The 24,298-nt window shown below is 40.8% G+C and overlaps 1 protein-coding gene and 1 pseudogene across 3 annotated transcripts in view; one reads left to right on the top strand and one right to left on the bottom strand.

Moving 5' to 3' along the window:
* The window catches only part of KANSL1 (KAT8 regulatory NSL complex subunit 1), a 120,704-nt gene that overhangs the window by 53,135 nt on the left and 43,271 nt on the right, over nt 1-24,298 (bottom strand). For both annotated transcript variants that reach the window (XM_081109043.1, XM_081109042.1), the window contains exon 2: nt 12,200-12,341. In XM_081109043.1, coding sequence (XP_080965169.1) covers nt 12,200-12,341 — 142 coding nt within the window. The remainder of the gene's footprint in view (nt 1-12,199; nt 12,342-24,298) is intronic.
* Nucleotides 22,649-23,029, top strand: LOC308532576 (large ribosomal subunit protein eL31-like; annotated as a pseudogene). Its single transcript has one exon. The product of its transcript is annotated as a large ribosomal subunit protein eL31-like (transcript).

Raw genomic sequence — 24,298 nt, forward strand, 5'->3', positions numbered from 1 at the left:
AGACTCCTCAGAAAAGAGGGAAAGGTCATTAACTAAGCAAGAAACATTTGGCCTGGTCTTCAAAATCAGGTTTCTCTGGCTAAAAAAAAACTGCTGCTGCCAAATAGTTTCTTGCCTGAATCACAAGCATAAAGTAGACTTCATAAACTTTATCATTTAAAAGTAAAAACTATTTGTAAAAAGCAGCTATCTTGCACACAATTCCCTTCTCAAAATATTGCATTCAGCATCCTCCCTGCTTAAGAGCCTAAACCACCTCCCATCCTGTATAAAACTAGCCCCTCTCCCCCTACCTTATTTACCTATTTCTAATTACAGTGGGGCCTTGACTTACGAGTGTCCCAACTAACGAGTTTTTCAAGATACAAGCCGTCTCTCGGCCGATTTTTTGCTTTGAGTTGCGAGCTAAAATTCGGGTTACGAGCCAGCTTCAGATACCCCACCGCTAGTTGGCGCAGCGAACGTCACAGTGAACACCCCAACATCAGCCCAGCATCACGTGTCTCACTCGTTCACTTTTTGATTTGACATACGAGTAATTTGAGTTACGAGCTCCGTCACGGAACGAATTAAACTCGTAAGTCAAGGCCCCACTGTACTTTCTCCAAATATTGTTACAGTTATATCAGTCTCATTATCCCCTTTAAAAATGTTTGGATGTATATGAACTTGTTGCTGTTGAGAGGTGGAGGCTATTATAAAGTAGTATGTAACCAAATGCAATTAGAGGTTACAATACTACCTGTTCTTATGTCTTTATTCCTATTGATTCTGCCCCTTATACTTATCTAAAACGTCATTTGTCCTTTCAAAGAGCTTGTCAAATCCATGTCCCATCTCCTTCCAAGAAAATGTCCGTGGTTAACCGAGCCCCTACTTGCTTTATCCACATTGTCAAATTTCCTAAAGCACCAAAATTGTATCTTACATCCTGTGTATTTAAATCTCATTTCCAGATAAAAACTTTCGGCCAAATTATTTCATTTCTTTTTGCTTCAATTTGCTGTTTAAATGTTAACTAATGGTAAGATCCTTGAAGAATAAAAAACACAACACAAATATATTTGAGCCCCGCAACATTTCCTAACAGAATCATACACCAAGAAAGCAAATACATAAAAAAATTTGAGTTTTTATGTTAAAAATTATTTTCCTCAAACAAGAAAACATTAAGTATAGCCAAGAGCCTAAATAAATTCTACTATTAGATATAAAGCTACTCCATCTATTTTTTTTTTTTTTAGGTAAGGTAAATCAGGATATAACAGGCTATGTTTCCAAAGGGAAAAATTTTTCCTTAAACTGAGTAATTTCTAAAAAAAATACCTCTCTGCAAAGACACCCTCCTAAGAAAGCTTTAGAAGATTTGGTAGGGACCACTTATTCTACATCATTTTATAGAGCAGGGATGACACAGGTCAAAGGTCATGTGCCAATAGGCCAATCCAGGCCGAACTAGGGCTAAAGGCAAAGAATTACAGTGACAATACTACAGAAGATAACGAAGAGCAGGAAAGAGATAGAGCCTAAGTAGAGAAGCTAATGGGAGTAGGGCTTTACAGAAGAGGTCAATATGATTACTTAAAATTCCTTAAAATATCTTTATATATAAAAGGCTAACATGCAAAGTGTCCCCTCGGGAGTTCAACAGCTAGTTCTCTCACTCGCTATGATGTGCACTACCACCAGGGGGCAACGCGGAACGAAGGAAGGCCCTGGCCAGCAGCCAGCAGGCCCTGATCGCTGGCCAGGCTTAGGGACTCTACCCGTGCATGAATTTCATGCACCAGGCCTCTAGTACTTAATATAGTAAATAGCCATGAAAGCAAAGGTTATTATTAGCAAAGAAAACTTCATAAAGTTCTGCTCCACACCTGTATTGGCAACCCCAAGCTGGGTTTCTCCAGCATTCTGGGTTTACACTCGGTCAATTCTGCATGGCATCAGGCCTGAGTGGCAATAATCTCCAGGCCACTGTCCTCTAAAATAAATAGCAACTAGCACAGGCCAATGTAAAAGGCTGGGAGAGTCTCTAACCCATTCTTCACCATCACTCCCTGAATTATAACCAGGATCATGCCTAGGCTGGCCAGGCCTACAGAAAGCCTACATAAAGACCAAAGGAACTGGGATGGGTCACAGTTGCATGCAGTCATAATATAGCCTTAATAAATCATTCCTCTGTGAAAACACAGAGCTGTTCTACATAAGTTGAAAAACAAAACTGAAAATGGAAGAAATGGTAGAAGGAATTATGCTAAACTTGATTACAAAAATAGGGCCAAACCAAGCAAAAAGGAAACAAAAGAAAAAACAAAGGGGGTTTCCTGCTCCCCCTTTACCAATTTCAGATAATGTATGGAGTCAAAATACAAGATACACAATTTTCCCTTAATTTGGAATATAGACTAAAGATGAAATTTCACATATTCACTCCCCTATTTCATTGTAAGTAGGTCAATCTTCCGTACTCATCTCATGACTCTATCAAGATGGGAACTCTCACCCTGGCTGGTTTGGCTCACTGAATAGAGCATCAGCTTGTGGACTGAAGGGTCCCAGGTTCAATTCCGGTCAAGGGCACATGCTGGAGTTACAGGCTTGATCCCAGTAGGGGGTGTGCAGGAGGCAGCTGATCCATGATTCTCTCTCATCATTGATGTTTCTATCTCCCTCTCCCACTCCCTTCTTCTCTGAAATCAATAATATATATATATATATATATATATATATATATATATATGTATGTATATATGTATATATATATATATATATATATATGTATGTATATATGTATATATATATAAAAAAGATGGGAACTCGACATCAATTTTGAAGACAAAGGTGTTCCAGGATTTTGCTATTCCCATTCTGCTCCTCTTCTACCTAAAAGCTCCAATATTCGTTCTCCTCTCATTCCTAGTATTTCCATCAGTAGTTACCAATTGTGTTATTTCACAGATCAATCAGAAGATAAAAAATATGGATTAAAAAGGGATATGATGTTATGTACTAGACACAGATGAAGACTATGTGTTAAGAGAAAAAAGTCTCAAGTAACAGAACCCGCTTGGTCCTTTGTGCTTCCCCCTCAGTTTTATTTACCAGCTGTAAAATTTCAATATACATATGCTTGAGAGAAATGATGAAAAGGATACAGCAGCACAGTGTGTTAGACAAAAAATGCTTTGGAGTCAGATAAATAGCCCTGAGTTCAAATTTAGCTCTGCTTCTTTCAAGCCTTTAGAGTTGTTAGATTTATTCTGTGCATTAAACAAGTGTTGTGTACCTGTATAAGAGCACATACATCTAGTCTGGAAGGTAATACCAAACTTTTGCCAAAACAAAAGTTGGTAATCACCTAGCAGTTTTCAAATACTTTTTTTGTTGGAATACATTCCTTCAAGAAAATTAACTTTAATATCCAAGAGAGCAATCCTAAAAAAGAAAACAAAAGCTTTATCTTCGAATTCCCTATCCAAAGACTACTTATAGTCAAACCTAAATTCATCTCATGAAAAAACTGCACAACCCAGGCAACTCTCTGGAAAATCTTGGAGCAGGGTGGGAATTGAGAACACCAATCCACTTCGCTAAAATAAAGCTGGTTAAAAACTTCCTGTTTTGCCAAAACCGGTTTGGCTCAGTGGATAGAGCGTCGGCTTGCGGACCGAAGGGTCCCGGGTTCAATTCCGGTCAAGGGCATGTACCTGGGTTGCGGGCACATCCCCAGTGGGAAGTGTGCAGGAGGCAGCTGATCGATGTTTCTCTCTCATCGACATTTCTAGCTCTCTATCTCTCTCCCTTCCTCTCTGTAAAAAATCAATAAAATATATTTAAAAAAAACAAAAAAACTTCCTGTTTTTATAACTCAAAAAGTCAACCACTTAAAGCAACTGTTAACTTGACCAACAGAGTCAGATACTCAAATATTAGCTATGCACTCACTTGGCTGTATGACCATGAACTACTTAACCTCTTAGACTCTCCATTTGTTTATCTTTAATGCATAGTAAATATTAATATTTCTATTATTATAGTGAAACATGAAGACAAAATGCACAATAATGAATCTTTGGGGAAAATTCCATTTCTTATTTGTTATACTGGGTGGAATAGTATATCTCCCCAAAACTTATGTTACCCAGAACTTATGAATGTGACCTTATTTGGAAACAGGGTCTTTGCAGATGTAATCAAGTTAAGAGCTATTTAATAATGGGGGCTCTAAATCCTAACATAAATGGTTGTCCTTTTAAGAGGGAAATTTGGCAATAACCTCCAGGCAGGCTACTACTGGAGGTTATGTGAAGATGGAAACAGAAATTGAAGTAATGCAGCTATAAACTGAGGCACACCAAGAATTACCAGTACCACCAGAAGCTTAGGAAGAGACAAGGAAGGATTCATCCCCAGAATTTTCAGAAGTAGAAGTAGCCTAGCCATGCCTACACTTTCATTTCAGAATTCTAGCCTCCAAAACTACAAGAAAAAAAAAATTCTGTTGTTTTACATTTACCACCCAATTTGTGGAACTTCGCTATGGTAGTCCCAGGAAACTAAGGCATTTGCATAAATAGACATTGTATAAATATAAGCACTTAATAAAGTTGTGAATTTCCTTGATATATTACCTACTGGGATTACCATTCTACATTTATTCTTCCTATCAGAATTTTGTAACAGACATTGTGTATTCAGATGCAGACAAAGAAAATATATTAAAATCTGGAATGCCAAATGAGGCTCAGAAATGTTCAGTAACTTTTCTTTGCAAGGTTATATCGCTACTAGTGGCCCAGTGCACGGATTTGTGCACACTGAAAGTAAATTAATTAGAAGAAATATTTGCCCTTTCTCTATAAGTGTCAGAGATGAAAGAAAATTAATAAAATGTATATGAAAATATATAAATTGATTAACAAACAATAACATGATATAACAATAACAAAGACATGATATAAAAACAAAAACATGCTATAAAAACATTGATAAAAGCAAGGACTGATATATTGATTAACTTATTCTAATATCTCCCTGTATACTACATTAAGAGTAAAAACACTTTCAGAGTGCTTGACTAATTTCCCTTGTGATGAAGTATTTACAACTTTACCATTAACGTCACGTGCTCTTTGAACTTGAGAGAAAGCAACATAAAACTGACCATGTCTGAAAATGGGTTCAGATAGGAATATTCCTACTCTGTCTAGAGTTTGTCCTTGTGGTTTATTAATAGTCATTGCAAATTCTGGCATCACGGGAAACTGTTTTCTAATTAATTTAAATGGGAGGCCAGTGTCAGACAGGGACAATTCAATTCTTGGAATCAGAACAACCTCTCCTTCCACAGATCCTGTTAATACTTCAGCTTCAATTATGTTAGGTTGCAATCTTTTGATAATAAATCTAGTACCATTACAAAGATCCCATTTACTATTAAGATTTCTCAGTAGCATGATGATTGCACCTACTTTCAATTTTAATTTATGACAAGGCATTCATGAAGGAGTAATACTATTAAGAAATTCAATGGGAACATTTTCCTTTTTAGCATCATCCATTGAATCGATGGAATCATCACTCAAATAGGTGTGAAAATCTCCACTGAGTATGTCCAAAATTTCATTTGATTTATGAACGTGCTCATTTATAGGACAAACAATTGCACGATTAGATATATTTTTTAATATTATCTATAGATACTAGAGGCCTGGTACACAAATTCGTGCACGGGTGGGGGGCCCTAGAACTGGCTGGTGATCGGGGCTGATTGGGGCCATCTCGCCCATCCCGATCAGGGCTGGGCTGATCAGGGCCTGTCGACCCAGAGGATGGGTGGGGGAAGGGACCGTGGGAGGTTGGCTGGCCAGGGGGAGGGACTATGGGAGGTTGGCCGGACCATGGGAGGTTGGCAGATCATGGGAGGTTGGCTGTGGGAGTGCACTGACCACCAGGGGTCAGCTCCTGCGTTAAGCGTTTGCCCCCTGGTGGCCAGTGCATGTCATAGTGACTGGTTGTAACAGTTGCTTAGGCTTTTATATATATATATACACACACACACACACACACACACACACACACACACACACACACACACTAGGGGCCCGGTGCACGAAATTCGTGCACTGGGTGTGTGTGTGGGGGGGGGGGGTGTCCCTCAGCCCAGCCTGGCCCCTCTCACATACTTGGAGCCCTCAGGCGTTGACCCCCATCACCCTCCAATCGCAGGATCAGCCCCTTGCCTAGGCCTGATGCCTCTGACAGAGGAGTTGACCCCCATCACCCTCCGATCACCAATTACCGGATCGGCCCCTTGACCAGGCCTGAGGCCTCCGGCAGAGGTGTAAGGCCTGGGCAGGGGACCCCCAGTTCCCCGCGGTTGCAGGCTCCGCCCCTGCCCAGGCCTAACGCCTCTGGCCTAGGCGTCTGGCCCGGGCAGCGGGGACCTGCAGTGGCAGCGGGGGGCGCCGCGATCGCACGGGCTCCGCCCCCGCCCCCGCCCCTGCAGGACGCCTCTGGCTGAGGCGTCCGGCTCGGGCAGTGGGGACCAGCAGCTGCAGCGGCCCCGCCATCGTGGGCTCCGCTTTAGGCCCAGGCAAGGGACCCCTAGCTCCCGGGACTGCCAGCTTCGACCGTGTCCAGCTCCCATCGCTGGCTCCACCCCTACTTCCTGCTATCACTGGCCAGGGCGGAAAAGGCGCCTGATTCTCTGATCATGGCTGGGGGGCAGGGCAAAGGCGGCCCCAGGGCCCCAGGGCCGCCTTTGCCCTGCCCCCCAGCTCTTAGCTCCCCCCTGGGTTTCAGATCACTGTCAGTGGCAGGGGGCTTCTTCCTGCTTTCCCTTTCGCCTCCCTGCATTGTGCCTACATATGCAAATTAACCGCCATCTTGTTGGCAGTTAACTGCCAATCTTAGTTGGCAGTTAACTGCCAATCTTAGTTGGCAGTTAACTGCCAATCTTAGTTGGCAGTTAATTTGCATATAGCCCTGATTAGCCAATGAAAAGGGTAGCGCCGTACGCCACTTACCATTTTTCTCTTTTATTAGTGTAGACTAGAGGCCCGGTGCACAAAAATTTGTGCACTCGGGGGGAAGGGGGTTCCCTCAGCCCGGCCTGTGCCCTCTCGCAGTCTGGGACCCCTCGGGAGATAACGACCTGCTGGCTTAGGCCTGTTCCCGAGTGGCAGAGGGCAGGCCCAATCCCTAGGTGCAGCCCCTGGTCGGGCTCAGAGCAGGGCTGATTGGGGAGTTGGGGAGCCGCCCCTGTCATGCTCAGAGCAGGGCGGATCGGGAGGTTGCGATGCCACCCTCAGTCACGCTCAGGGTAGGGCCGATTGGGGGGTTGGGGCACCGACCCCTGTCATACTAAAGGCAGGGTCGATGGGGAGGTTGCAGTGCCACCCCGTCACCCACAGAGCAGGGCCCATCAGGGGGGTTGGGGCTCTGTACCCTGTCACGCACAGAGCAGGGTCGATCAATGAGTTGGGGAGCTACCCGCTGTCACGCACAGAGCAGGGCCCATCAGGGGGTTGGGGAGCTCCCCCTGTCATGCACAGAGCAGGGCCAATCAGGGGGTTGGGAAGCTCCCCCATGTCACTCACAGAGTAGGGCCAATAAGGGGGTTGGGGCACTGCCCCCTGTCACGCAGAGAGCAGGGCCCATCAGGGGGTTGGGGCGCCACCCTCTATCACCCACAGAGCAGGGCCGATCAGGGGGTTGGGGCGCCGCCACTCTCACACTCAGGGCAGGGCCGATGGGGGGAGGTTATAGCTCTACCCCGTCACACACAGAGCAGGGCCCGGGGGGGTGGGGGGGGGGGGTGTTGAGGCGCCGCACCCTGTCACACAGAGCCGCAGGGCGATCAGGGGGTTGGGGCGCCTTCCCCTGTCACGAACAGATCAGGGTGGATAGGGAGGTTGTGGCCCCGCCCCCTGTCACACACAGAGCCACAGGGCAATCAGGGGGTTTGGGCACTGCCCCCTGTCACGCTGATCCCGGTGCCGGGAGGCCTCACGGCTCCGCTGATCCCGGTGCTGGGAGGCATATTACCCTTTTACTATATAGGGTAGAGGCCTGGTGCACAGGTGGGTGCCGGGTTTGCCCTGAAGGGTGTCCTGGATCAGGGTGGGGGTCCCCACTAGGGTGCCTAGCCAGTCTGGGTGAGGGGATGATGGCTGTTTGCAGCTGGTCACACACCCTTCAGGGTAGGGGTCCCCACTGGGGTGCCTGACCAGTCTGGGTGAGGGGCTGAGGGCTGTTTTCAGGCTGGCGGGTGACTGAAGCTCCCAACCGCTCCTTTTTTTTCTTTTTCTTTTTTAAATTCTGGGCCAGCTTTAGCTTTGAGGCTTGGCTCCAGCTCTTAGGCCTCTGCTGCTGAAAGTAGGTTTCTGGCCTTTGCTTACAATGTTGCGAACCTGCTGGCTGAAGCCTGGCGGACTAAAGCAGGCTTCTGGGGTTTTGTTTAGCTTCTATATTTGTTACATAGTTGCTTAGAGTTACAGCTCAGAGGCCTGCAGCGGCAGGCGGGGGAACATTGGAGTGCTCTGTCACTGAAGCAAGCAAGCCTCATGTTAGTTTCAAGCTGCCTGGCTGCCGGCCGCCATCTTGGCTGGCAGTTAATTTGCATATTGCCCTGATTAGCTAATGGGAAGGGTAGCGGTTGTACGCTAATTACCATGTTTCTCTTTTATTAGATAGGACTAGAGGCCTGGTGCATGAATTCGTGCATGGGTGGGGTCCCTTGGCCTGGCCAGAGATCAGGGCCAATAGGGGCCATCTCGCCCAGTCCTGATTGGGGCCCATTGGGGACAGCCAGTCAGGAGGAGGGACTGTGGGAGGTTGGCTGGCTGCGGGAAGTTGGCTGTGGGAGCACACTGACCACTAGGGGGCAGCTCCTGCATTGAGTGTCTGCCCCCTGGTGGTCAGTGCATGCCATAGGTACCAGCTGGTCATCTGGTTGCAACAGTCGCCTAGGCTTTTATATTTATGGATAGAAGATACTATTTCCAAAGGTAGCTTCAATAATAGATCCGTTACAAACCATTTAACGGGGGACTTAAATAATATCCATTCCAAGAGCTTTATATGTATTGTGCATGTGCGAGTCGACGTTTATTTTTAAATTGCCAGTGCGCGTCATGTGTACCAGCTAGTCGGTCGGTCAGTTGGATGGACGGACGGTCGGTCGGTCACTCAGCCTTTTATATATATAGATATAGTAACAAAGCCAGGAATAGAACCAAAGATTACCAAGTCTAAGTCTGGTGCTTCTTTAATATATTATGCCTCCATGACAAAACTCTTGGATAATAAATATATATACAAAATTCCAGAACTACTTTCCAGAAATATTTAAGACTTCTGCAAGTTCCTAACAACTGCTCTGTCATTATTACTGAGTTATGAGCAAAAGAATAAAGCAGGAACCAAAAATGAAGTAAGACTATCTACTCACATAGCTTAACTGAGACTGTAAACTGAGTCAAAAAATTTCTCACAAGCATGCATCAAGAACATGAAAGTATTCATACTGTGACATAGGTGAGAATGTTTATTGTGCGTGCTGTATAATACAGGCATACCTGGTTTTATTGCAGTTCACAAATACTGAAGTTTTTACAAAGTGAAAGAAAGAAGACCCTCCACTTTACTGAGGTAGTTTAGAACGAGCCTGTGGTATCTCTGAGGTATGCCTGTATAATTTTAATAAAGTACATAAGTGAAATAATCAACCAAGAAGGGTAATAAAATATAGTCAGTAAAAATATATTCCAAAAAATGACAGAAAAATGTCCAGGGTTCCCATGTAAATGACTATATTTAAAGAAATTACTTATAGTCATAGAAAACTAACAGTGAAATAAAACATGCCCAAATGTGTCTTTTTTTAAAGACTTTTTTTTAAAGAGAAGTTTTAGGTTACAGCAAAACTGAGAGAAAGGGGTAATTAGTCTTGAAGTGTGTCCAATGGTTTCTGTTCTGAAAGAGCTGCATTTAATACCAGTCTTTGCACATGACACACATCATGATCTCAGCTTTTCAAACTGCTAATCACTGGACTTGGTTTTGAAGAATAATGCAATATACTTTTTGTCATTCATGAGCTGATGGCCATTTATGAAAAATACTGGGAGTCAGAGGAAATCACCATGACACTAAGAAGAATCATGGGGGTGTTTCATGAACAAGAATCAAACTGATACCTTAGTAACGGAAAAACCAACAGACACCAACTCAGTAGGATCTTATGTTAAACCTGGGAGCCTTTGGGCCTTTTTATAATCTTTGGAGCATTTCTAAATAGAAATAAATTCTTACTTTAAAAACTTAAAAAAGAGAAAGGTGCCCCCCCCCCCTTTTCTCTTTTATACTTCCCTGTATTTTGCAACTTTCCTAAGAAATAACACAGTTTTTCATCAATTCTAAGGCATACTTTTCCATCTTAACATCTTTTAAATCAGAATGTACCTTAACAATTGATGGGATGTCTTAGTTTAATTGAAATCATTTTTTAGTGGCACATAAAATAATGGTGCATCTTACAATTAGTAGCATCTTCAAGTCTATGAAATATAGTAATTTTAAAATGGGGAACAACTAGCAAAACATATGCACACATATTTATGAATGTATATATAAAAAAGGCAACAAATATGATTACCATTTTACTACTCTCAGTTGTTACTCAGAGACTCTCGTTCTCAAATATGGAAGTTCCCACTTAACTACTGGCTATAATAACCTAGAAACAGACACTGAAGAAAAGTCCCTGAAAGAGCAAAACTTTTTTTCTCATTCAGGATAGGCACATCCAGTCATTCCTATCACCATTCCAGCTCACGTTTTACAATCTCACTTGTGAAGAATTTCCCTTGTGAAGAAGAGCAAAAGAAAGCAAAATATTCGCCACCCTTGGAGAATATTTTTAGCTTTAACTCTTCATTTGCTCTAGCTAATTTTTAAAGTAGTCAGGATTTAATTTGTTCCTTATTCTAAAGGAACAAATTATGTTGTTTTGTTTTTAAAAAAGTTAAGTGTTCTGGACTTTGCCCTCAATTATAACATGTTTTACTGAACTTTTGGAGAATTACATACAGACTATTTGGGAAGAAGCTGGAAGTGGAATTTTTTAAATAAAAACTTAAAGAGGTTGGGGGTCTATAAAACTTTTACTTCAATCTCTCATCATTTTGTTCATCTTGTCAATTGGTCATCCTTTAACTTTTGGTCTACATTAATTTAATGCACAGAGTTCACAGCACAGCAATTTTCTGAGGGCTTTGACCAGCACTAAGATAGGACAAAAACATGTCGTGACACTTAATTTTAGGAGCAGTAGGTTCTCCATCTAGACCAGCGGTGGCCAACCTTTCGGACCTCGTGGACCACCGGTTGGCCACCACTGATCTAGACCCATGTGTGCAGTCATGAAGCTCAAGTGCATCAAGTGAATACAAAAAATACCTTGCAAGAACTTAATTTTCACAGAAGTAGGATTTTTATTTACCACTGTGACCTCACTAAGGAGAACAGTGCTTAGTATACAATAGGCACTCAACTATTTGTTAAATGGATTTATTTTCCATGTACACTTATCCCTCAATCAAAGACAAACCGAGCAGAGAATTCTTCTAAGTTGAATTTTAAGAAGAAAAACTACATACAGTGTCACTGTCAAAGATAAAAGTGTGCACTAATAATCAGCTCTCTGCAGATGGGAGGACACAAGAAAATCAAAATCTTAACCGTCAATGTCTAATTCTGCCTGAACAACTTTTCAGGAAAGACCCTATTTTGCCTCAAGAAAGCAAGGGCAACTTAGTTACCGGGAAAAGCAGAATGCATCTATGTAAAAAAACAAGGTGAAATTTCTTAGTCATGACCATTTTTTCATAAATATAACAAATAACAGTTAATAGTCAATGGCATACATTATCTAGGTTTTTATCTTATGTTTCCTGTTAGTTCAGGTATACAAACTGATTCGTTTTAAACAGATGTTCAATTTATCATTGTATTCTAGCAGTGTTATCAGCACTCCACTAAGCAACAGCAGGCTCTTAAACAAATTAAACCACTATATCAGATCATATTAAACCATTCTCTTTGACATAGCTAAGTCATTGAGGGATAGGAGAAAAGGTATAATGGTAGATTTTAGCTGGGCTGAAAAAGACCAGACACTTTTATCCCTTACCTTATTAGCACGTATCTGTTTGTAAATATCTGTTTGCTGCCGAATTCGATATTCCAAGTCTGAAACATGAGCCTGAAGCCAGTTCCAGCGGCTGACAATAGCCGCTCGGTCTGCAGCCCATCTCCATTCTGACCTGCGCCTCCTATAAGAAAATAAACTGAGTGAAATCCAAGAGTAGCAGCAACATTTTTTTAATAGTACACTATGACTATTTAAATATCAAAACAATCACAAAACCAAATTATTTGCTTCTGTATAGCTACAGTAACGCCAAGACAGAGAGATGAGATGAGATTGGAGGATAGGAAATCAATGTGGAGTTTCATTTGATTCATTTTGCTATTTGCAATAAGAATATCCTCTTGTATCATTTGTGTGTTTAAATATTTTTGGAATGAAAGCTTTTAGAATGATAATGGCTGCAGGCGATCATGTTAAAGCAAAACTAGACTCTTACTATTCTTACCCAAAGTTTAACAATTTTTACTAAATAAATCCTCCTCAAATTTGTTGTATGCCTTTAGTCTATTTCAAAGCCCTGAAATAATGGTTTTTGCAGTAAGCATTTTATACAGTTTAATAGTTGTTTTGGGGGAAGAGGACTTGCCAATCTTTTCACCCACCATTGCTAAAACTCAATCATTTCATTTTTACTTGAGTTGATTTTTGTTTTTTGAGCCAATGTTTTTATTTTTATAAAGTCTGTATTATCTTCCCAGGGTTACCATAACAAGGTATCCCAAACTGGGTGACTTAAAACAACAGAAATGTATTTTCTCACTGTTATAGAAGCTAGAAGACCAAAATTAAGGTGTCGGCAATGCCATGATTCCTCCCAAGGATGTGTCCTGTGCCTTCTCTTAGCTTCTGGCGTTGTCAATCATTGGTGTTCTTAGCTTGTGGATGCATCACTCTAGTCTCTACCTCTGTGATCACATGGAGTTCTCCCTGTCTGTCTTCATATCTTCTGTGTGTGTGTGTTTATAGCAGCAACATTTATACTAAACAAGAGGCCCAGTGCACAAAATTCGTGCATGGGTAGGGTCCCTAATGGCTGCTGGCTGGGGCCTCCCTTCCCCTGGCTGCCTGCTGCCCAGGGCCGGCCAGGGTAAGGGACCGCGGGCAGTTGGCTGGCCGGCCCAGCCCCTTGGTCGAACTCCCGGTAGAAGGGACAATTTACATATTAGGCTTTTATTATATAGGATGGGGGTGGAAGGTTTTTAACATCTCAAGGCCCTTACGTAGACCAACTCTATTGCTAAGAAAAATCAAAGATTTTGTTTGTCTGCCTCCCTATCTGTCACAGGACACACAATGATAAAACTATTCACATACAGATAGATACTCCCCAAATAACTAATTGAAACTGCTTTCTAGTATACTGATTTTGTGGCACATAATTTCTCTGAAATGGTTTTAATTCCCCAGGAAATAGAAGTATTTTCTACTTTAACATAAGACATATAATCAAGAATTCAGCAATGTTGGCAAGATTAACATATAAAAACTAATAGTGTTTACATGTGACAAGTAAAAAATACTCATAAAAAAACCTATTCACAACACCAACAAATGGTAATATTATACACAAAAGATCTTTACAGAGAAAATAATAAAACCTAAAAAAAAAACACAGAAAGACCTACATAAATAGTGAGATTTTTTTCAAAAGATAGCAATTTCACATATATCTATAAATTCTAATAAATTCCAATTCCCTACAGGGCTTTTTAAAAATAAACTTTATTTATTGATTGATTTCAGAGAGAGGAAGTGAGGGAGAAGGTGAGAGAAACATCAATTTGTTCTACTTATTTATGCATTCACTGGATGGTTCTTTTTGTTTTTAATCCTCACTCAAGAATATTTTTCCCCATTGATTTTTAGAGAGTGAAAAGAAGGGAGAGAGGGAGAATGGGGGGAGAGGGAAAAAGAGAGAGAGAGGGAGAGAAACATCCATGCAAGAGAGGAGACACATTGATTGGTTGCTTCCTGCATGCCTGCAGACCATGGCACAGAGTCAAGCCCACAATCGAGGTATCTGCCCTTGACTGGAATCAAACCCAAAACCTTTCAATCCACAGGTCAACGTTCTATACACTGAGCCAAACTGGCTAGGACTGATTCTTTTTTAAAAACTATTTATTGCCCTGACTGGTTTGGCTCAGTGGATGGAGCGTCGGCCTGCAGACTGAAGGGTCCCAGGTTTGATTCTGGTCAAGGGCATGTGCCTTGGTTGCGGGCAAATCCCCAGTGGAGCGTGTGCAGGAGGCAGCTGATCGATGTTTCTCTCTCATTGATGTTTCTGACTCTCTATCCCTCTCCCTTCTTCTCTGTAAAAAATCAATAAAATATATGTATATTTTTTAAAAGTATTTATTGATTTTTTTTCTTTTTGAGAAAGAAAGAATTATCAACATGAAAGTGAAACATGGGTCAGCTTTGCTCCCAACTGGGGATCGAGTCCACAACCCAGGCATATACCCTGAGTGGGAATCAAACTGGTAAACCCCCAGGTGCATTGGACAATACCCAATCAACTCCAGTGGTCGGCAAACTGCAGCTCGAGAGCCACATGCGGCTCTTTGGCCCCTTGAATGTGGCTCTTCCACAAAATACCACGTGCGGGCACGCACATACAGTGCGACTGAAACTTTGTGGCCCATGCACAGAATTTTGTGGAAGAGCCACACTCAAGGGGCCAAAGAGCTGCATGGAGCTCGTGAGCCGCAGTTTGCCGACCACTGAACTAAACCACACCAGCCTAGAAGGATGATTCTTGTATGTGTCCTGACTGGGATTGAATCTGCAGCCTTGATGTATTGGGATGATGCTCTAACCAACTGAGATACCTGGCCAGGGCCCCTACAGGGATTTTAATGGAAGCTGACAAACAGAACCAAAAACTTACACAGAAAAAGGGAGCAAAAGTAGAGAAATTCTGAGAAAAAAAATATGATGAAAAAAATCGTATTACACAATTACAGAAAGCTAAGATAATTAAGGCAGTCTAGAAAGACAAAAGACCTATGTGACAGAATACAGAGCCCCCAAACTTAAAACTGAATATACAAAAAATTGGCATTCATACCAGTGGGGAAATACTGTACTATTTAACAAATGGTATTGAAGTGGCCAGTTCTTTACATGGAAAAAGTAAAATTAGATCCCTTCTTCATGATATACTTGCATAATTTTAGAGTTTCTCAATCTGAAAAGCCAAACTTAAAACAAAGGAAGAGTATCTTTGGCGCTTCAGGGGAATGATTTAAATAAAACAACACACGTAGCTAAAGATTAAATATCAAAATATATAACTACAGTAAGGTTTAAAAAAATCTAATAAAAGATGAACAAAGTGAAAATTCACATAAGAGAATTCCAAATGGCCAATACATACATAAAAATATGCTATGTCTTGTTAGATTTTGGTTAAAATATTAGCATTAGGTCAAATATTAAAAAGTAGTTTTAAACTCAGCTTGGAAAAACCAGGTGTCAGTGAAATGTAAAAATCAACAATTCATGATTTACTAATAACAATAAAAACTGGCACGACCACTTTTGAAGAGCAATTTGGAAATACTGTACTTGGGTAGGTGGAAAATGTGCATACCTATCCATCATGAAATTTTATTCAGAGAACATAACCTATACCTCTGTAAGCACAAACGTTCATTGCAACAGAACCTGTTATAACTAAAAATCAGTTAATCTAATCTGCTAAAGTATGAAAATAGATAAACTATAATTTATTCCTTTTATAAAATTTTCTGTAGTAATATTAACTAGAACTATCTGTATCAACATGACTATATCTCAGAACAATGTTCAATGGAAAAACTAAAAACAAACTAAACAAAAATAAATACTATGATACACACCAGTAGAGGAATTCATGGAATACTGTTTATCAGTTTAATTATTACATGTATCAACATGACTAAATCTCAGCAATGTGAAATGAGAAAACTAAAAAAACTAAAAAAGAATAAACATACAATAAAGATTGTCATAAATAATAAATGTATAAAAACATGCCAGTGTGGCTCAGTGGTTGAGTGTTGACCTATGAACCAGGAGGTCATGGTTCCATTCCCAGTCAGGGCACATGCCTGGGTTGCAGGCTCAATCTTCAGTAGGAGACAGCTGATCAATGATTCTCTCTCATTATTGATGTTTCTCTCTCTCTCCCTTTCCCTTCCTCTCTGAAATCAATAAAAATGTATTTTTTAAAAATTCACAGAACTTATATACAACAAATTCATAAGAAGGGTCTGGAAACGAAGAAATTGGATTTTAGCTCTACCTCTTATGTAATGCTTGATTTCTCTTTAATATATGTGCTGCCAAAACAAGCACACTGACTTCTCTTTAAATAACAAAAAGAAACATGGCAACATTTTAAAGCTCCTTAAATATTAGAGGGGTAGCATGGCATCTAGTATAATCTGTAATCATAGTATTTCATAATCTCCCACAAAATTATTTTTCAAGAAAGAAGCAACAGTTACACTGTCCTTAGCCCACTTCCAATCAAAATATACATACTCCTAAAATTTTGAGTGACTATAAGTAAACTTTAACATAGACCCCTGATAGGGTGTTATGTTGTCAATAATAAAACAAATTTAACCACAGTAGGTTTAGAAATGATTTAATACTTAATCATATATTACTAGAGGCCTGGTGTACGGATTCATGCACCAGTAGGGTCCCTCAACCTGGCCTGAGCCCTCTTTCAATCCGGGACCCCTCAGGGTATGTAGTAATGCGTGAAGCAGCAGGCAGCCAGGGAGGAGCCTGAGCCCAGGCCAGGTGCCTCTGCACCCGCTCATCCCAGCCCCACTGGGACTGCCGCCACTGCTCAGTAGTGCTGCCTCGGAGGCAGGAGAGGCTTGTGCAGCTGCAGCTGTGCTCGCCAGCTGTGAGCCCAGCGTCTGGCACCCTGTTGTCAGCTGAGCGGCGCTCCCACTGTGGGAGCACACTGACCACCAGGGGGAAGCTCCATTGAGCATCTGTCCCCTGGTGGTCAGTGCGTGTCACAGCTACCAGTCGACCGGTCGTTTGGTCGCTTAGGCTTTTATATATACAGATAATTAAGACCAAGGGTAGCAATGATATCCTAACTTTTATATGGTCCAAATATAAGCCATTCAAGTCAACCATTGTGATAAAGTATTATCCAACTAGAGGCCTGGTGAATGAAATTCTTGCACTGGGGGTGGGGGAGGGTATGCCTCAGCCAAACCTGCACCCTCTTGCAGTCCAGAAACCCTCGGGGGATATCCAACTGATGGCTTAAGCCCACAGGAAGCGGGCCTAAGCCTGCAGTTGGACATCCTTAGCGCTGCCACAGAGGCAGGAGAGGCTCCTGCCACTGCTGCTGCACTTGCCAGCTATGAGCCTGGCTTCTGGCTGAGCGGTGCTTGTCCTGTGGGAGCACACTGACCACCAGGGGGCAGCTCCTGTGTTGAGCATCTGCCCCCTGGTGGTCAGTGCATGTCATAGCGAATGGTTGAGCGGCCTTAGCATATCATTAGCATATTGCGCTTTGATTGGCTGAACCGACGGACGACTGGACACTTGGCATATTAGGTGTTTATTATATAGGGTTATTTTTTTTTAGAAACAAGGCATTTATAGGTTGGTAATCTTGATGGAGTCAGCAAAAGTTATAAAGATACTTTTTATATGGATTTCTTTTTTAAAACATATTTTTATTGATTTCAGAGAGGAAGGGAGAGAGAGAAAACATCAATGAAAAAAAGAAACATCAATGATGAGAGAGAATCATGGATTGGCTGCCTCCTGCACGCCCCCTACTGGGGACTGAGCCCGCAACGTGGGCATGTACCCTTGATAGGAATCAAATCTGGGACCTTTCAGTCCACAGGCCAAGGCTCTATCTGCTAAGCCAAACCAGCTAGGACAGTGATGGTGAACCTATGACACGCGTGTCAGAGGTGACACATGAACTCATTTTTTTGGTTGATTTTTCTTTGTTAAATGGCATTTGAATATATAAAATAAATATCAAAAATATAAGTCTTTGTTTTACTATGGTTGCAAATATCAAAAAATTTCTATATGTGACACAGCACCAGAGTTAAGTTAGGGTTTTTCAAAATGCTGACACGCCGAGCTCAAAAGTTTCGCCATCACTGAGATAGGACAAGATACTTTTTTTTTTTAAGCAATAATTGCGCCTCGGATAAACCTCACTGGCTATGATACTGCCACTGCGCAAAGCTTAAGATACTTTTTTAAAGATACTTTCATTTTTAAGTACAATTATCTGTATCAATGTTGGCTGCAAGCCTACTTCTAGTCCAATCCACTCAGGCACCTAAATTCTGTAATTTCCAGGTTCTTTAGATGTCTTATAAAACTAGTAGAATACAGTAAGAAAAACTGTTATCATCCCCCAAACATCAGAGCACATAGCTGCTAGATAGGACAAGAATAGAAAATCTTGGCATTTCTGAAAGTCACATAAAAAAAATGTAGATACCAACAGTATTCAATACTTGGCTCAAGAGCAGTGTGAAACAAATAGGGGAAAGAGCAGGAAGACAAGTTGAAACCAAGTTCTCATTTTTTTTAAAAATGTATATAGTCTGACAATGTAAACTGACTTCTAGAAATGACAGCAGCATCTGCCTCACCAGTTGATGTATTCATAAAATGATGTAATCATAACTGCAAAGTATAGTATGTGCATTAGAAAAGAACTTAGCCCTAGCTGGTTTTGTTCAGTGGATTGAGCATCAGCCTGCAGACTGAAGGGTCCCAGATTCGATTCCAGTCAAGGGTACAAGCTCGGGTTGTGGGCTCAAGCCCCAGTAGGGGGCGTGCAGGAGGCAGCCAATCAATGATTTCCTCTTATCATTGATATTTTTCTCTCTCTCTCCCTTCCTGAAATCAGTAAAAATATATTTTTTAAAAAATAAATAAATATAACCTTGGATTTCAATTTCATATCATAAAAGATATAAAAGGGGACAGGAAAAGAGAAGTAAAAAGAAAAAAAACTCTGAGGCAAAATAATGTAGGAAATAGCTGTTTTCAGTTAGCAATAGAATCCTGAGTTTCTTGAGGGTTGGGCTTCATAGTCATCTGAAAGGCTGTTCGACTCCAACTAGTAAAACCAAAGTAGTTATATTAGAATAGACGCTGTGTTCAGCCACAACTTCAATGACATTACTCCCCCTCCACCAAAATTTAGAAATGGAGGAAATATCCCATGTTTCAGTTGGAAAACAAAACTCGGATGAGAACGGGTTAAAAATCGGTTTGTATCTGTCACTCTAACTAGGTTACAACAGCTTTTTATAGGTTTGTAGTAATAGGAGACAAATGTGCCAGAGCCAATTCTAAACTGCCAATTCATCCCTATACTCTGAAGGATGAGCACTTAACCTTTTTGTGTTACTACTTAAACCAGATTATCTCTGAAACAGAAATAAGTTTTGTGCATTTTGGCAGATTATTTCAGACAAGCTTTCAATCCACCATGAACTCCTGAACTCTTCTTCCCCTCCCCCCTTCCATTTAACAAATATATTTTTTTCCAATTACAGATGTCTTTATTCATCATTTTTTTTTTAAAAAGTCATTGAGACCTGGGATTTCAGCAGTGAGCTACGTGAAGTCCATTCTTTTTTTCATAGAGCTTTATAATCTTGCAAAACAAGCAAACATTAAATAATTACAAACTAATTTTTAGCAATGATTGTGATATAAGCTAACATTGCAAGATGCAATAAATGTGTCTTATGGGGTAAAAGAAAACTAATTGGAGTGTAACAAGGAAGATTACCAAGACATAGTGACATTTAGAGGAATAACAATGAAAGTAGAAGTTTAGCTATGGCCAGTGTGGCTCAGTTGGTTGGGCATCCCGTGTACCTGGGGATTGCTGGTTAGATTGTTGGTCAGGACACATGCCCGAGTTGCAGGCTCAATTCCTTGGTAGGGGGCTCACAGGAGGCAGCCAATTGATGTTTCTCTCTCTCTCTCTCTAAAAATTAACAAAATGGTTTTTTTTAAAGTAGTTTACCAGGCAAATAAATGAAAGGATTAGTTGTTCACGCAGAAGAAACACAATCTGTGAAAGTGCTGAGCAAGGTGCTTCGCAATCCTAGGGACTAACAAAAAGTCAGAGTCTCACAAAATACCCAAGAAGTAGGTAAGTAAAGGCTTTATCATTTGAGGCCTCAGATCACAAAGAGTATGTTCAACTGTATGCTGGGAGCAAGTGAATAGCACCATGGAATTTTTAAGCTGGAGAATAGGATGATCTTATTAGGATAAAAACACATTGGGAGGGGGAGGTAATTAAGAATGTTAATAGAGACCTCAACCAGGACATTATGTGATACCCAGGTGAGAGAATTTGGTGACCAGTGGATGGTAAGTGAAGATTAAATAGTTAAGCACCTATTCTTTTTAAAAATATATATTTTTATTGATTTCAGAGAGGAAGGGAGGAGAGATAGGCAGAAACATCAATGATGATAGAGAATCATTGATTGGCTGGCTGTCTCCTGCACGCTCCACACTGGGGACTGAACCAACTGAGAATTGAAACGTGACCTCCTGGTTCATAGGTGACCTCCTGGTTCATAGGTTGATGCTCAACCACTGAGCTACGCAGGCAAGGCTAAGCACTTATTCTTTAGCAGAGTTTTATTAAGTGCTGGGGATACAATACTAACAGACAAGAACTGTGGCTCATTAAGCTTAGAGTTCAACGGGGAAGGCAAATGTTAACAAAAATCATACAAAATATCAGGTAAGAGATAATAACTATGACATCAGATTTAGAGGGAAGAATCTGGACTTCTCTGTGCTATAAACATTTAATCTGAGCTCCAAAGAATAAATTAGGACTTTGGATAGGCTAATTTGCCTGGGATGAGGAGTAGAGAATGTGGAGAGACATAGAAAATACTGGAAATTGTGGTGTGTTTTAGGAAGAAATGATGTGTATACAGGTTATGGAGATGGAGCTCAGAGAGTGAACAAGGTAAAGCATGCACTGAGGTTCATACTGGATATAGGTAGGTAGGGCCAGATCATATAAAATCTGTAATACAAGTTAACATTTTTCATTTTAATTTTTTTTAAGCCTCACCCAAGGAGTGAGGACATTGTTTCCATTGATTTATTTTTTTAATATGGAATGCTTTTCAAATTTGCGTGTCATCCTTGCCCAGGGGCCATGCTAATCTTCTCTGTATCATTCCAATTTTAGTATATGTGCTGCCGAAGCAAGCTCTCCATTGAATTTTTTAAAGAAATTTAGCTATGGCCAGTGTGGCTCAGTTGGTTGGGCATCCCGTGTACCTGGGGGTTAGATTGCTGCCTCCTGTGAGCCCCCTACCAAGGAATTGAGCCTGCAACTTGGGCATGTGTCCTGACCAACAATGGGTGGGTGGGAGGGAGGGAGGAGAGAGGAAGGAAGGAGGGAAGAACAGGTGGAAAGAGAAACATCAATGTGACAGACACATGAATTCGTTGCCTCCTGAATGCACCCCAACCAGGGATGGGGATCTGACCTGCAACCCAGGTATGTGCCCTTGACTGGGAATCAAACTCAAGACCCAGTATGCAGGCCAAAACTCTAACCACTGAACACACTAGCCAGGGCACCTTCATGAAACAATATAAGCTGTCCTGATCTTGGCCCCATATTCTGTCATTTATCTTGGACTCTTTATAAATAAAAAATTTCAAATACAAACTAAGATATAACAAACTCTCACATAACCATCAAGCAACTTCAATAACTAGCAACTCTTGACCATCCAACTTCATCTATAACATCTATCCCTCAAATCCATAGATTAATTTTGAAGCCAATCCCTGTCATCAGATCATTACATCTGTATATATTTCCATATGTACCTCTGAAAAGTAAAGTTTACTTAAAATGTATACATACTTTCATAATTTAAAAACCACTAATTCCTTAATGTCAAACATCAGTCAAATTTCCTGATTGTCTCAATTGGTTTGTCGAAATTAAAGGTTAAATAAGATCCACACGCTGTATTTAGTTAATACATCTCAAATTTGTAACAAATTTCCTCTTTTTTTCCCTTGCAATTTATTTGTAGTAGAAAACAGAGTTATCTGTCCCTTAGAATTCCTCACAATGTGGATTTTGCCAATTAAATCTTTGTCTCAAAGTCTACACTTTTGAACTTTATAAACAGACACACTTCTAAACTACCTTTAGTTTGTTATTTAGTGTTCTGTAGATCAGCTCATAAATTATTTGTACTTTTGTACATTTAATTTTTACATGTTTAAGACTATGTACTAAAACACACCCAACCTTTAAATAATTATTTAAGATATTTCAAACACTTCTCAATGACCACCTGTCAATTTTTTATTAAACATGGTAACATTTTTTCTTTTCAACTTGGACAGGGCATAATGGCTCCCACAAAGGAGGGTGGTGAGAAGAAGGGCTTTTCTGCCATCAGTAAGGTGGTGACCAGAGAATACCATCAACATTCACACGCACACCCACGGTGTGGGTTTCAAGAAGCATGCCACTTGGACACGCAAGGAGATCCAAGAAGGAGATGGGAACTCCAAGATGCAGGCATTAACACCAGGCTGAACAAAGCTGTCTGGGCCAAAGGAATAAGGAATGTTCCATTTCTTATCTGGGTACAATTGTCCAGAAAATCGTAATGAGGATGAAGATTCACCAAACAAGCTCTTTATACATTGATCACCTATGTACCTGTCACCACTTTCAAAAACCTGCAGTTAATGTGGATGAGAACTGAATGTCGAATAAAGTTATAAAATTGCAAAAACAAAAAAACAATCAGGTTAACAGATACATAATATATAATCTACCACAAATAATAAAATAATCCCCTCTGCAATACTCAGGCCAATCTGTTTGTCATACCCTATATACGCCTCTAACTTGAAAATATCCAGAACTAATTTTATCCCTAAAACCCACCTCCCTCTGGGAAAGTCTCTCCTGGTGAATTGTACCTCATAATTCATTACTTCATTTTCTTCAAGCTCATTGTGATTCTCTTATTTTGTTATTTACATGTTGTATATTTCCAAGTCATGGCATATATATCTGACTGGTCTTCAACTAAATTATCTATGTCTTCTTAGGGACACTACCTGCCATGTGTTTTAAATGTAAATCAATTGTCAATAATATCTTGGTCTTAACCGCTTTGGCTCAGTGGATAGAGCGTCAACCTGCAGATTGAAGGGTCCCAGGTTCGATTTGGGTCAAGGGCACATGCCTGGGTTGCAGACTCAATCCCCAGTGTGGGGCGTACAAGAGTCAGCCAATCAATTAGTCTCTCTCATCATTGATGTTTCTCTCTCTTCCTTTCCCTTCCTCTCTGAAATCAATAAAAATATATTTTAAAAATATTATCTTAAAGATGTAATTCCTAGGAAATATGAAAAATCTAAGATGTGTTTAGCTGTTTGTACCGCTTAAATTTCAAATTGTTAAGAAAACACAATGAAGTGTTCTGATGGAGAAAACTACGGAATGAGAAAAAAAGATGCAAGTGGCTTATAGTTCTTCTTGTCTGGCTATAGGACTGGACATGGAATCTAAGCATGAAGATTCAGAACAAAAATGGGCCTAGTTCAGGGGTGGGCAAACTTTTTGACTCGAGGGCCACAATGGGTTCTTAAACTGGACCAGAGGGCCGGAACAAAAGCATGGATGGAGTGTTTGTGTGAACTAATATAAATTCAAAGTAAACATCATTACATAAAAGGGTACGGTCTTTTTTTTTTTTTTTTTAGTTTTATTCATTTCAAACGGGCCTGCGGGCCGTAGTGTGCCCACGGCTGGCCTAGTTACTGAGTAGAACTCTGTTATATTGCAGGAATAAAGCAAAATGACAAAGTTAATACTGAAAGGCTCTCAGTTATTCAAAGAACTGCTACTCCAGAGTGGCTCCTCCAGATTAAACCAACCATTTTTCTGCCTCGAGAGTTCATCTTTTTAGAGTGGATTCGACTTTAGATCCTTTCAAAAAAAATAAACAAATCACACTGAGGTTAGAATATTGACATTCTGTA

Source organism: Myotis nattereri (genome assembly GCF_964212035.1).
Source record: "Myotis nattereri genome assembly, chromosome: 16".
Lineage (NCBI taxonomy): Eukaryota > Metazoa > Chordata > Mammalia > Chiroptera > Vespertilionidae > Myotis > Myotis nattereri.